Genomic DNA, 13,978 nt, shown 5'->3' with positions numbered 1-13,978 from the left:
GGGTGCTGGCATTTGGGGACGCAGGGCCAGGCGCAAGCCTCACGAGCCGCCGAACGGCATGGTCACCGCGTTGAACTCGGGGGTGTTGATTTGCGAGGCCGAGGGCATGAAGGGTGAGAAGAGCACGCTACCATAGAGATCGTTGGGTGAGGGCCCGTTCTCGAGGCCGGCCAGGGACGTCTGCTGCTCCTCGAGCAGCGACGCGAAGAGGTCCCAGCCCATTGGGTCGTCGTGGGAAAGTGCGCACGAGCCTTGCGCCATCATGTTCTGCAGGCTGTTGGCGAGCGACTGGACAGTATCCTTTGCGGAGAGGGCGGTCGGGCTGGTGGGGGAGAAGGACTCGAAAACAGCCTGGGCGCGTGTGAGAGAGTCGAGCGCCCGCGGCACCTCGGAGCTCAGCGAGTTGGCGTAGACGTAGGCCATGATTGTCACAGTCGCGTTCCAGAGCGGCTGCAGGACCTCTGACCAGCCGTAGAGGACGTCGGACATGGAGCAGACCGTGAAGGCCGTGTCGACGATTGTGATTGCGTGGTGGAAGGCGCTGCCAATGTGCAGCTCCACGTGCGGCGGCCGCGAGGGGGGTGGGGTGATCATGCCGCTGGTGGCGTTGGAGTGTGCGTAGCGGAGACGGAGGAAGGGACGCTGGATCAGCGTGTATGCGTTGTGATAGTGGAGCTCCAAGAGCACCGTTTGCCGCTGCAGCCAGGCGGGCTGGAACAGGTCACGATCAAAGTCGAGCATCTCAGTGTTGCCGGAGCCGTTCCCACACTGGCTCAATAGCAGCTCCGAAGGTAGCTGGTGGCGCCAGACCTCGAGCTTTTGGAGGGCGGACGAAAGTTTGAGGGCGTGATGTTCGAGAGTGGCCGGGCTGTTGCCGCCGCCGTCGTCATCGTCGACGAGGTCCGCGGTCGAGACGCACGCGCCAATGTCGGCCACAATGACGGCGAGGTTGACCAGACGGGTGGAGTAAGTGTAAGCGGTGATGCCCCCTTCGCGGTGGCTAGGGGAGGAGAGGTAGCTGGCGAGGGCGTCCTCGGCAGGAAAGGGGCATTTCACGAGGCTCTTCTGGGTGGCAGCGGGCATGTCGAGCTGCAGCGAGCATTGGAGATCCAGGGAGAAGAGCATCCACCACACTTGCATGCGTGCAGTCTTTTCCGCCTCGGGCAGATGGCTCGGTGGCAGTCGATGGAGTTTGGCAATGTAGGCCTTGCGAATAGTGATGCCGAGCAAATTGTAGGCGTCGCGGAAAGCATTGCCCTTGATGAGGTAGATAGCCATGAGAGCGTGGCATCGTAGGGCCTCCAAGGTCGCCTCTGTGCTGGTCCTCATGCACTCACGACTGCGATGAAAGTATTCGAAGCCGGGCCAGGTGGCTTCCGGTGGAGGGCCTGCGTGGTAGTACTGCCGGGAGGATGGCTGTTGGAGACCTAATATCCGCCCGGCAAGGCCAGTGGCATGGCTGTGCTGCATGCCCAGAGCGATCATGGAATCGATCAGGGCGCTCCTCGCCGAATACTCATCAAACACGGTCGGTGGCGGCAGAGCCTCGAGCTCGACGAATTCTGTCTCGCTCATAATCTGCAGAAGCGGGTGGCAAGCGTACCAGAAAAGCCGGAGATAGTAGCTCCGCTGGCTCTTGAGCAGCGCATTCGACGCGAGAGGGCGTTCCCCCGATGGGAGGGCGGGATGCGGGAGCTGGGGGAAGAGGCAGCCAGCAAGGGCAGAGTTTTGTGAAAAGGCCGGCTGCCCACCGCCGAAGAAGCCCTGGACGTGAGCGGCGAGATTGGGAGATTCCTTGTGGACATTGTCCGGCGGAATGCTTGTCGGCCCCGAGCTCTCCTGGCCCATGTTCATGCCGGAGCGTGGGACAATTGGGCTGATCGGGCTGGTGTTGGCGGTGGAGCTGCTCGCGCGAGCGCTGTTGCAGCGACACGCAGTGGGAGTAGACAAAGGCGAGGGTGATTTTGGAGGGAGCACTGACGACGACTCGCATCTCGTGTGGTCGGCGTCGCTGTTGTTGGTCCGAGAGGAGTGAGGAGGGGCATAGGAGACGATGCATTTCGCCTTCATACCGATGCATTGTGCGCAGGGCTTCTGCTCGTCGCACTTTATGCGGTGCAGGCGGCAGCGGTCACAGGCTCTGGCGGTCTTTTGCCGCTTGGCCAGGGGACGGCCTGTGTTTTCGGGACCGGGGTTGGAGTCTGGGTCGCTATTCTTGTTATTATTCTTGTTGCTGGTGCGAGCCGACCGAGAGCCTTTGGTCTGGCTGCGCGCCTTTCCAGGCATCGCAGAGAATCTGTGAAACATGGAGGCTCTGTTGCGGCTCTGTACGTTATATGCAATACTCATCAGTCTCCGTGGCGGAATAGAGAGAGAGCGCCTGGAGGAAGGATGAGTGCAGGATGAATGCTATGACATATGAGATCTGAAGTCTGCGGTAGGGCACCTTGGTAGAATGATTACCAATGAGCAATTTTGGTGATGGTGAAACTCTAAAAATGAATCAATCAACAACCATGGTATCACGTTTCATTTTAATTAAATGAATTAATAGAGGATATCAAGACGTATTTACTCTATCAAGGCTGCTCTAAAATATTCTCTATGACAGATGAAACACCATCGAATAGTCATATCTAATCCTCGCTCAAACCCGCCTCTTGGCCCCAAGGCCCCAACCCGCGCGCCGAAATTCCGCACACGTGCGAGGGGCCTGTTGACTAAGACCCGCTCCGACCCGCGTTTTGGCGAGGTCTAATAGTCTTGAGGTCCGCGAATCCATATAGACACATGTGATTGACAATCGACCATCAAACAGCACGACAACGACGACGATGATGCAGATCGTTGAGACGTCTGGTCTTCATCCAACCTAGCATGTGAAAAGATACACACTTTCAACCCCTCCAGCAATCACTCCTGAATTGATTCTCCTTTCCATCAATTCAACACACTCTCTCCAAACACCTGCAGCCTCTGCTCCAAGGGAAGCTTCTGTGGCTTCGGTCCCGGCGCGCTGCCCTCCTTGGGAGCGCCAAACACCATCTGTGCCTTCAGCTTCCAGTCTGATGGGACGTTCCACGTCTTCTGCACCTCGGCGTCGATGAGGGGGTTGTAGTGCTGCAGATTGACTCCCAGCCCGACGGCCTCGAGGGCGGTCCACAGGTAGTATTGGTGCATACCGTTGCTCTGCTGTACCCACTCGTCCGTCTTGTCCTTGTAGATGTCTGGGGAATGCTCTTTCATCGCGGTCGCGCCCGACTGGTCGTCCCAGAACAGGATGGTCCCGTAGGCGCCAGCAAAGTTGGCGATGCGGTCCTTGGTGCCCCCGTTCCAGCGCTCCTCGCCAATTCGCGCCAGCAGCGCGTCGGCGGTGATGGACCAGAGCTTTTTGTGCTCCTCCCCGAACACAATTGTCAGCCGGGTCGTCTGGCTGTCAAACGCCGAAGGGACGGTGAGGATGGCGGCCTCGGCCAGCTTGACAATGGTGCTGTCGGGGACCGTCGTCTTTGAGTCGAGAGCGCGGATGGTGCGGCGCTTCTGAGTCGCCTCAGTGAAGCTCAGCGTGACGATTGGAGATGCCATGGTGAGACTAGCGTGACTGGAGGGTGCTGGTGCTTTGGTCAAGGCTCGAATAGTTGAGTGAAGAACGAGAGAGGTCACAACTACGTGAGACAACCTTGGTAGTCGCGAGGCGAGACGGACGAACATCTCTTCATACTTATATCCATTCTTCTAATACCTTTGTCGGTTTTTATTCTCCTTCTCCTCACGTTCTCTAGTTTCGAATTCGTCAGCAGCGGAATAAAGACGTTGCGTAATGCGAGGACCCTGTTAGTTGATTTACTGGGTGTCCCGGAACTGATCCAGAATTACCACATTCGGGCATCGGCGCCACATCGGCCCGGGCCCGTGCTGACCAAGGAACACAAGATTGCCAGATACGGTAATATGTTGCCCGGAATGCCAATACTAGAATCTTCAATTGTTTGGTCAGAAAGGTTCAAATTTCGATTTTAAATCTACAGTGCCATTTCATCACCGTGATGGCGCTCCATAGTCATGGAGATGATTCAGCAAATAAGACATTTCGGCAGCGAGCTCCTTTAAAAGTCCTCCGGGAAACACCCTATCCTCAATCCAACTTGAGACTTGTCGAGACTGTGACTGTCACCTCTTTCGACAGCCAGCGCGAGCACGAGCAATGGAGTTTGTCAGGCGCATATTCCCAATGCGCACCTCGACCGCTGTCGTCGGGTCGGATGAGAAGCTCTTCTTCGACAAGGATGGCCACCTCGATTTTGCACCAGACGACCCCGAGAACCCAAAAAACTATTCGTTTGGACGCAAGTGCTACATCACCGCCATCGCCATCTCCCTCGTCATGAATGCCACCTTCTCCTCCTCTGCACCATCCGGCTCTTTCCAGGGCGTCAGCGACGACCTTCACGTCTCTGTCGAGGCCGCCGGCCTCGTCACCACCCTCTTCCTCCTAGGCTACGTCGCCGGTCCGTTCTTCTGGGCCCCCTTGTCCGAGTTCTATGGCCGTCGCTGGATCTTTTACATCTCCTTCACCCTCTACCTCGCCTTTGGCTTCCTCTGCGCCTTTACGCCCAACTTTGCCGGGCTCTTGGTCGGCCGTTTCCTGACTGGCACGGCAGCCAGTGCTGCCCTGACGAATGCACCCGGCATCCTTGCGGACATCTGGGGTCCCGTCGAGCGAGGCAACGCCATGATTCTGTTTGCCACAATGACCTTCGTGGGACCTGCTCTTGGGCCAGTGGTCAGTGGATTCCTTCAGCTAAAGGAGACGTGGCGTTGGACCTTCTATGTCCTCCTCTGGATGGCGGGTGGCACCGAGCTTCTGCTCATCACTCTCCCGGAGACCCTTCCCATGATGGTCCTGCGAAACAAGGCCCGGCGCCTACGCAAAATACCTGGCAATGAGAGCGTCAAGGCTCCAATCGAGGCGTCTGATCGTTCCCTGGGAGGCATCTTCAAAGTCGCCCTGACGAGGCCATGGAGACTTCTTATCGACCCAATCAGCTTCCTCGTGGCGATATACTACGCCGTCGTCTATACTCTGCTGTACATGCTCTTCAGCATCTACCCCATCGTCTTCCAGCAGAAGCGTGGTTGGAATGCCGGCGTCGGTGAGCTGCCACTGATCGGCACAGTCATCGGCGCGGGTCTCGGCGGCCTGGCGCTATTCATCAATAGCCAAATAGACAAGAAGAAGACCCGCAACCGCGAATCAGTACCAGAAGATCGCCTTCCCGGTGCGATGGTTGGCGGGATCATGTTCGCCGTGACGATATTTTGGTTCGCTTGGACGGCGGAATACAACTCGGTCCACTGGGCCGTGCCGACTGTGGCGGGCACCTTCCTCGCCACGTCAATCCTGCTCATCTTCGTCGTCTTCATCAACTATATCATCGACTCGTACCTGATGTACGCCGCGTCCGCCGTCGCAGCAAACACCGTTCTGCGGTCCGCCTGCGCCGCGGCGTCCCCACTCTTCACACAGTACATGTTCAATGCACTCGGTGTAGGCGGGGCTGGCTCACTCATCGGCGGCGTGGGCGTGCTGCTGATGCCCATACCTTTCATCTTCTACAAGTACGGCGCCGCAATCCGGGGGCGGTCCCAGTTTGCGCGGACGGACGAGACGCCGCGCCCGCCTGCAGATGAGGAGAAGGCCGTGAATCGCAGATCGCCCAGCCAGACCTCTGAGAAGGAAGACAAACCGCTTGACGAGAATGCTGGTGGCACGAGCGAGTGATCAGCTCAGACAATCGAATTGTCCTTGTCGCGGTACGCAGTGGCGTGTCTGTTTTTGCAGTTGTTCAAGCATCGAAGTCAAATGAGCATATGTATCAAATTCGTAATGCCAAAATCCCATCTCATTCGTCTTTAAACCCGCATTCCGGCAGCAGATTCCTCTGCCTATGCGGTGTAGTAGGGCTCGTGTTACACAGTACCTGGTGTCAATCACCCCTTTTAAAGCTCACCACTCTCACTCCACCACCCACTTTACTACCTACTTCACCATCGTAGAGTAGTATCTTCTTCTTTGGGCGGGCATCTTCGTTGGTGTCACAGGTATCGGCGATGATCGCAGAGACGTTGCTCTTGCTGACTGGCGTGGTCATAATACTGGGCGAAGAGTGAGAGAGACGTAATTGTGCTCCATGAAGAACAGCTTCGCCAGTACGGTACCGCCAGGAGCAGTCTAGCAATGGGCAGCATTTGCATTGATGGATGGCATGTAAAGGAGATTATTGGGTGATACTTCCTGGCACAAGATGTGCTGTACACTTTCCAGCTCCACTGGATCTCCAGCTTGGGTACCTGTTGGAAGTTAGCATCAATGCTCTACCTCCATCTGACAGCAGAAGCCGACCCAGTGCTGTGTAACTCAATCACAATGACCTCTCATAGTGCTGTAATAGTATATGTGCGCGTCACAGAGCCAGGTGACACGGCTTATCATGTAAGAGTCAATTTTCATTTTCCAGAACACTTGTTTGAACAGCTCTTTCCTGTGTAGAAATGCAGGGATGTATCATAAACTTTTGGTGCTAAAAATTGGACCTAGGTGCTGCCATTTCGGGCAACAAAAGACCCGTCAGGCCAAGTCTTGGTGTAAACCGTACGTATCGGAGCAGATACGGATATCAGGAGCACATCTGCTTCCAAGAATTTCGCCTTCTGTTCCGCAGACAGAGCTATCTAGCTGACGACGCATTCGTCGCGCTACGAATGATGGCATTAGAAGCTGCAAAATAAGCTAATCGTGATATTCAGCAGGTATGTGACTTTCATCTTGGCAGTCATTTAACGAGCTGACGAATTGAGATAGATTGGCCAATGAGATGCCAATTTACTACTTAAAAGTCGATTTGGCATGATCCGACTAGCGAATCACATTTCTGGATATCATGTCGAACCTTGGATCCTAATTTGTTGAATAATTGCGGGACCGCATCAATTGGCTTGTAGAACAGATAGATGAAACATAGCTTCTTGTTCAGTATCGCCTTTTTGAGATAGGGTGCTCCCGGGCGCAGGATTGGGCTTGTTGAATGAAGCCGCGGTCGGAGAAAAAAGTAGATTTCCATGTAGATGACACACCAGGAGCAATACAACCAGACCAAAGGATCTGTTGATTCGTAGAATATCGCTGGTCGAAGAAGAAGGACCGACCCTAGTGAATGGAAACTCTGCAACTATTAGTGGAAAAGGTAAGATAAACATCCTATGTTCATCAAAATTTGCGGTGGATAGAACACAACACGTGGCGAAGAGATATTAAGCTACATCTCAAAATCCGACACTAACAGCTGCTGAAGACGTCATTGAAGTTTAACTTGTTGAGTCTCTTACCTGCTGGGGCAACATTGCAAATCTATCATTTGAATTTTTTTTTTTTTTTGTTTTGCTTTGATAAAGATGGTCGCATCAAAGATGAAAAGGTAGCATCACAGAAGGTAGCATAAAAGACGCCGAGGTTATGGCTCAGACAAATGCTGGATAACAATCTCCTCGGGGTGATTCATTGCCCAAAAAGTCATGGTCTCGGTGAAACGTTCGGAAAGTTATGTAGAAGATGGTTAGTTGTAAGGGTTCAGGTGCGCTTTCTCCGTCTTGAGCAAAGACGCCTGTTCTCCAGGTTTGAATGCTTGCGGGTTGTGAGCGGACACGTAATGCGTACCAACCCCAGAACCTCGACTCCGAGAAATGATTGTAGATAAGGTTTGAGAGGACATGAAGAATCATATAAGCACCGTCTAGTTCGTCAACAAATGATAGTTCGACTCTCTGCTACGGTTGAAAAAACTCCTACCGTGGTAATAATAGCCAAAGAAGGATTTTTTGACGAAGGAAGAGGGTGTGTAGGTGGGAAGTGCATGGGGTGTGGCGTAGATGACGACATTCCTCTACGGGAAGGGCCGACGCCAAACATGGGGAAGGAATGGCTGATGCCATAGAAACTTTTTCTGATTGGAGGCAGAAGAAATGAGAATTAGAAAATATGAACCGTTTTTTCTGTCAACTGGGCATTATCGTTATCGTTCCTAGTTAGCCTTGAAAAGGCTAGGCTGCATAATGTCGTTGAACATGAACAGTTGAGATTGGTGAGGTTATTCATTCGGGATAGCTCGCCTGTATAACTAACTGTACAGGGTGATGGACACTTGTCCGGGCAGTAAAAATCTTGTGTGGCTGGTGGCAATAAGTACTCTGCAGTTTAAGTAACATGGATTGAATAAACTTTGGCAAATACAGTGATTCCCTTAATCTGTAACCTCCAAAATCCTGAAAACGTCCGATGAGGCTTTTCGGTTATGCAAGTGCGAGTGCAGCAGCACCGTCGCATCGCCGCATCGCCGCAGACACGCTTACCTCGCTTTCAACTCAAAAGAATAGGACCGAAGAAGCTACCTAGGTAGGTAGGTAGGTAGGTAGGTAGGTAGGTAGGTACCTAAGGTAGATGGTCAGCCATATGTACCTCAAGTGATGACAGATGGGATGATCGACAGAAAGCTACATATCGATGTACATTAATGACGGACCGACAGAACAAAAACTTGCCATAGCAATCGCCGCTTTCTCCCTGAAGCGATGATGGTGAGAAGCTATCAGCAAACATTCCAAAAATGGGAAACACTCATGTGCCTCATAATTTTTAGTCTACGACGCACAAACATGGCTGTAGACTACTGCAGAGATCCATCCATACTACGAGTAGGTACAACCTGATTCTCTTGCTGATGCGTCCAGCAACAACCCACGTGGGCCAATCTTCGACTATGGCTGGGTATACTGGCAGGTCCAGGCGATAAGAGAAGGAAGCCATTCAAATCCTTGATTGGGTGCAATGATGGAACCGGACTTCTTGGAGAGTACGTCCCCAGTTCCTTTCGACCATAGTGATGGGCCAGGGCTGAGGGCCAGCCGGATCATTGCCTGACAACGTTCGGATGCGGCATCGGTCGATGATTGCCCGGTGCCTGCCTGCTCCCGTACAGTGGTACCAAGAAAAGCAGTTCGGGGGAGAACTGCAAGTTGAGCCCACCCTCTGCGTTCTAGATAACTTTGAGCTCCCCGTTTCACCAGGGCTCTTGACCAAGACGGTTTTTGACGCCATTCATTACGCTAGTCTTGACAATCCAGAAGGGGAAATTTCTCAAGCTTTGCGCATGCTGCAGGGTCACAAACACTTGTCAATCACACACTTTTCAACCCGGGAGTCCATTGCTCTCATTCTCTCAAAACTGCCAAGATACCGTACCTGCGGCTGTCAAAATGTGTCTGTCGCTATCAGAACCGGTTATCGCCGGAAAAAGAGATCGTCGCCTATGACATTCGTCACTGGGATCCGGCACACGTCCAAGATTCTACAGCTTGCGACAGCGAGACTCATGTCAAGCTCGAGCCAGTGAGCCAAGCTTCACCGCCCCTGTTCGCTCGCCAAAAAAAAAAATGTATCATCCAGACCATTGGAATCTTCAGGGGTCTAGCGAAATAATGGCATGCGTCAACATTTACCTGCCAAGAACGCATGACTCGCTTCTGTGGGGATACCCAAGTCAGGAGCGCTAAGCAAGCAGATTGATGGCTCGTAAAATTCTCCTTTGTTGAATGTGAATAGCGGAGCATATTTGGGGGCCGTCATGCTAATACTTCCAACCCCAATCGTAACACAATACGACCCACTGTGACAAATCGAATGCTTATGAATCGGCAGTCGAGGTGCGTTGCCGGACAATGCATGGTGTACCTACCGGCTGTGCCAGGGACACGCATCACGCGGCGTGGGGGTGATGAGAGAGTACAATGCCCATGTGGCTAATGAGCAGGAGCCCCCGACGCGTGGGGGTAAGAATTGATGCAATTAATTCTCTACAATACCGTACTGCACGTGCATTACGCTCTTCTTAAGGTAGTACAGGCAAAGAGCATGAGTCGATTCCATTCTGCAACCATGTACGGAGTATCTCGCGGCAGTTCCATGAGAGCCGCGTGCCATGTGCGCTGGACGTTTGGACTCATCTCGGGAGAGTGACGGGCGAATTGGAAATGTATCGGCAAGCCTCATGCCGTAGTTTCATAGCACTATCGAAATTCGGCATTGGTCCAGAGAGAAAAACTTGTTACGCAGCGCCATGTCGGGGCAATCGATCAATCATTTCGCTTCGAGAGCAAAACTCCGAGAGGCTGAGAGGCTAAAATGCTGTCATATGGGATGGTGGAACGAATGCACCCCGACCGATGTCTCCCTGCCCACGGGGATGACCCTTGTTCGGCTACTGAGTTGTTCGCACTGGGCCCCATTATTTTGTCAGTGTGCCAGAGTATACTGAGTTCTCTGTACTTCTGTTTGTTAGGGACTGCACCTAACTTACAGGTACCGATGTCGACTTGCCACTCTTCCTATCGGTTTACCCCCCTCGCAAAAACTGTTTAGTTGACTGGAGTCACGGTGGCGGATGCACGTTCCGATTTAGGCCGCGGGGACGATAATTGGGTCGCGCTAATCTTCTTTGGGTGCTGATTGCTAGCTCCCGCCAATAATTGAATCCTTTGCTCGTTTCACCCCTCTCCCTCTTCGCTTACGTATCGTATCTATCGCCCACCTGGCTAAACTCCGGAAAATTTCATAGACCGGAAACAAGCAGGGGAATTTGTTCAAAAGGTGACCATTGTTACTTTGGCTGAATTGACCTCCTGTCATTCGTGGGCAAAATTATCAAGATCATTCGGCATGCCGTCCCCCATCACCGTGGTCTCGAGTGGCTTTTTTCTAACTCCCGAAGAGAGGGATAATGACTCCCGCCTCTCTGCATTTGACCCTACCATCTCGGCTTTGAAATGATCTTGAAGCCAACGCAGTTTCCAGCGTGACATATCACTGCCATTTGAGCGTGTGGAAACATGGCCAAGTGTGTGTTACGGTAACCTCCGTGAGGTTCTCCAGATGAGAGTGGAGCACATTCGTACCTTGACGCTTGGCAACAGGAACTCTGCGAAAATCCGAGCGCCTGCATAGCGACATCGGGTTTTTTTTTTTTTTTTTTTTTTCTATGCGGCATCGAGAAGATGGTCAAGTTCCGAAATATCAAGACGGGAGAGTTCCCAAATCCCGGTCCTACTTCTATACAGATCGGGCAAACTTCGGGTAATGTAAACCCAAAAAAGGCCTCCATCTGCTGCGCAAGTCACGCTTTACGCCACACGACTTAGCTGCTCCCAATCTACGGGACAGATTTTGGTGCAAAAGCGGGATGCGAGGTTGCGCAACATGGAAACGGTCTTCCCGTCTCTGTTGCCAGACGTGTTCTTTTGGGCCTGCTCGATTCGATGATTGAAGCGTCTTGGATGGGGCTCAAGATTAACCCCGCATTTCGGGGTTCCTCCAACGCCAAGGGGCTTGGGGGCCGTTCGCCCATGACTTGGCATTTACAGGATTACTGTTCAGTCAGATACAAGATAATCTATTCCAAACTCGCGAAAAAATTTATCTCATATGGCTAAAACATGATGAATTGAATGGATGCTTTTGAGTATGGAGGCAGGAGGTTCCAACCAGGATTGGACGATACAGATTGTATGTGTATCCGTGGCCAAGTCTTATAATAATTCCCGTGTTTATGAGATCTTACTACGTAGTCAGGCTCGTCGTTGCTCGATCCACGGTTATTATAGCACCGGCGCTTGTTAGCGATAGACGCTGCTAAAAACGATTAGAGGCCTTGGCCCCAACGCTCACCAGAAAGCTCTTTACAAAGTCCCCAAAAACGAGAGATCCGTGCGTGGCCGGGGCTCGCCTTTTGCTCGCCCCTCGTCAAAGCAGCAAGATGAGCGAAGATCTTTGCTCTAATTTTGCGTATCATTATCTCTCACCGTAAGCTGGGGTTACGTACCCCTATAGATTGAGATGAGGTGACGTTTCCACGGTTCCCCGACACAGAGAGGGCTTTCTTTTGGCACTCTTGCGCATGGCTCAGCCATTCCAGTGCAAGTCTAATACTACGCTAGAGAAGGCGCTTCCTTCTGTGTCTTTTCTAATGTGCCGCAACCGTGGGACGGTCGGCCATTCCCATGATGATAGGTTTGCATGCCGATAACGCTACAGGTTTGGTGGATTTCATTGGGTATTGAGACTAGAAGGAGGATGAGCTCATGGACGCTCGAGGCAAACGACTTGATCCCTTAGCCTCGATCTGAAGTAAAAAGGTCACTTGGCATCATCAAGATTGGGGCTTTACCACAACATCCGTGGACTTTTGTCGACAAATGCGCCGGGGGAACAGGCATCTTGGCCTTGGCAAGAAGGCTCAAGACCTTCCAGTAGCTGGTCCAGGAGGGGCCGTTCACATATCAGACACGGAACGGGTACCGGGTACGAAACGACAGCCGAACGAAATGACTGCGCGTCAAGTATCTGGGTGGGTACTGGGCACCTTCTACCACCCCATCAAACTAGGTATTTACTTGTACGTGCGTGCCTGTCTCTTTGCCGCAAATAAGAGGAACCTTCTCCACTTAGTCTCCCCATTCCGTTATTCCACGCGCGTGGTAGTCAGGGAGGTTTTTGGGAAACTCAAGGCGTCAACGATGGTCGATCCAAAAGCCGACCATCCTTGAGCCCGTCTGCAACGTTTTACGCCCGAGTTCGGGACGGCTTCGTCTCAAGTCTGCGCTTGGATATGACTGGTGACGGGGAACCCCTCGTGAGAAAAATTGTGTCGATCTGACAGGACTAGACCCATTGGCCGGGGAAGCATGGGATTACTTTTCCTTCGTCTCTTGTGCTCTTCTGGAGAGATTTCCAGCGATCATTGCTACTTATGCCCCATGGTGGGAAACTTGCCCCTGTTCGCCACGCCAGCCAGGGTAAAAGTAGTTCGCTCTCGACTACGTTAGTTTGGATCTTAAGGCTCGGGCCCCCTTGGGAGACCTCCGCCCGGTTCAAGTCTTTACCCAAGACGTCGACCAAGGAAGAGAGGATGATGAGGATAACTACGGACGAGGGGAGTAACTGCTGCTGCTCGCCATGACCAGGTTGCTAACCCTCCCACTAACCCATTGCCCGTTTCCTAGTTGGTTTGGTCGAAGCGACTTTTGGAACTGAAGACCGAACCCTCCCAATGGGCGTCTCAATGGGAGCGATGAACTGGGGACATAACTGTAGCTTCTTGAATTCGCTATCCAATGGGAGAAAAGTCCCTGGAATCTCCTCCTCTTGCTGTCACCTTGTCTTCCTTGAACCCGGTCATACTACGCCACCGAAGACGAGGTAATCCAACGAGCTTTTGTGCGCTGCTGTTTGATCCACATCTACTCTCTTTTTACTGCTCTTTCTTCTCTCTCTCTAACCCTTTCGACAGCCCATCATCACACATGCTCTGCTCTCTCTCTCTCTCTCTTTCCACCACAAGTCCCACTAGTCCCCTTGATTATTGTCGACGTCTGTTCTCCACCCACACACGCTCTTCTACTCTAGTTGCTCGTTTCTACACACCCACCCACACTTGGTCTGACCCCATGTGAAGCTGCCTTGGTCTCTATTCGGGTATTAACGGTGCTAACTGTGCGGTGCGAAGGTGAAGGGACACACAACCACACCCACACACACACACACACACACACACACACTCCATCTCCCTCTACAAGCGTGAACGAGATGGAGGAGGGAAGCCCTGTTCGGGACCCAACGTGGCCCCGTCTCTCTCGACCCTGGTCCACCCCCACTACACCCTCACTAATCCTCCTCCTCCTCGTCGTCTTCTGTCTACTTCCCACCCCCAGTTATCCAAATGCGGATCGTTGACGAACGATGCCATACAATAATAACAATTGTCCCTGTACGATGACTGCTGTTGGCTCCGATGATTGTTACCCCTTCCCACATCCCCGCCAACCCTCCAATTCACCACTTGCCGGCAGTGCGGATGAGAGCACCCCCGTCCCA

At 52.7% G+C, this 13,978-nt stretch overlaps 5 protein-coding genes across 5 annotated transcripts; 3 read left to right on the top strand and 2 right to left on the bottom strand.

The window, feature by feature from the left end:
* Nucleotides 1-39: 39 nt before the first annotated feature.
* L228DRAFT_270253 (hypothetical protein) lies at nucleotides 40-2,286 on the bottom strand (the record flags this gene model as incomplete). The annotated part of the gene is made up of 1 exon (XM_018335389.1): nucleotides 40-2,286. One exon carries the CDS (start codon nucleotides 2,284-2,286, stop codon nucleotides 40-42), a length of 2,247 nt encoding a protein of 748 aa, XP_018185714.1.
* A 654-nt stretch (nucleotides 2,287-2,940) lies between these two features.
* On the bottom strand, nucleotides 2,941-3,585 carry L228DRAFT_240711 (Nitroreductase; the record flags this gene model as incomplete). The annotated part of the gene is made up of 1 exon (XM_018331272.1): nucleotides 2,941-3,585. One exon carries the CDS (start codon nucleotides 3,583-3,585, stop codon nucleotides 2,941-2,943), a length of 645 nt encoding a protein of 214 aa, XP_018185713.1.
* Nucleotides 3,586-4,231: 646 nt separating this feature from the next.
* Nucleotides 4,232-5,782, top strand: L228DRAFT_213956 (MFS general substrate transporter; the record flags this gene model as incomplete). The annotated part of the gene is made up of 1 exon (XM_018330013.1): nucleotides 4,232-5,782. One exon carries the CDS (start codon nucleotides 4,232-4,234, stop codon nucleotides 5,780-5,782), a length of 1,551 nt encoding a protein of 516 aa, XP_018185712.1.
* Nucleotides 5,783-8,709: 2,927 nt separating this feature from the next.
* Nucleotides 8,710-9,446, top strand: L228DRAFT_262845 (hypothetical protein; the record flags this gene model as incomplete). Its single annotated transcript, XM_018334448.1, has 2 exons — nucleotides 8,710-8,748; nucleotides 9,033-9,446. The coding sequence occupies 2 exons, from the start codon at nucleotides 8,710-8,712 to the stop codon at nucleotides 9,444-9,446; spliced, it is 453 nt and encodes a 150-aa protein (XP_018185711.1).
* A 3,830-nt stretch (nucleotides 9,447-13,276) lies between these two features.
* L228DRAFT_23434 (hypothetical protein) lies at nucleotides 13,277-13,978 on the top strand. The gene is made up of 3 exons (XM_018330662.1): nucleotides 13,277-13,303; nucleotides 13,395-13,541; nucleotides 13,617-13,978. The coding sequence occupies exons 2-3, from the start codon at nucleotides 13,408-13,410 to the stop codon at nucleotides 13,855-13,857; spliced, it is 375 nt and encodes a 124-aa protein (XP_018185710.1). The 5' UTR covers nucleotides 13,277-13,303; nucleotides 13,395-13,407; the 3' UTR covers nucleotides 13,858-13,978.

This window comes from Xylona heveae (assembly GCF_001619985.1).
Source record: "Xylona heveae TC161 unplaced genomic scaffold L228scaffold_10, whole genome shotgun sequence".
Classification (NCBI taxonomy): Eukaryota; Fungi; Ascomycota; class Xylonomycetes; order Xylonales; family Xylonaceae; genus Xylona; species Xylona heveae.
The sequence above is the reverse complement of the archived record's forward strand: the minus strand, read 5'-3'. Positions and strand labels throughout refer to the sequence as shown.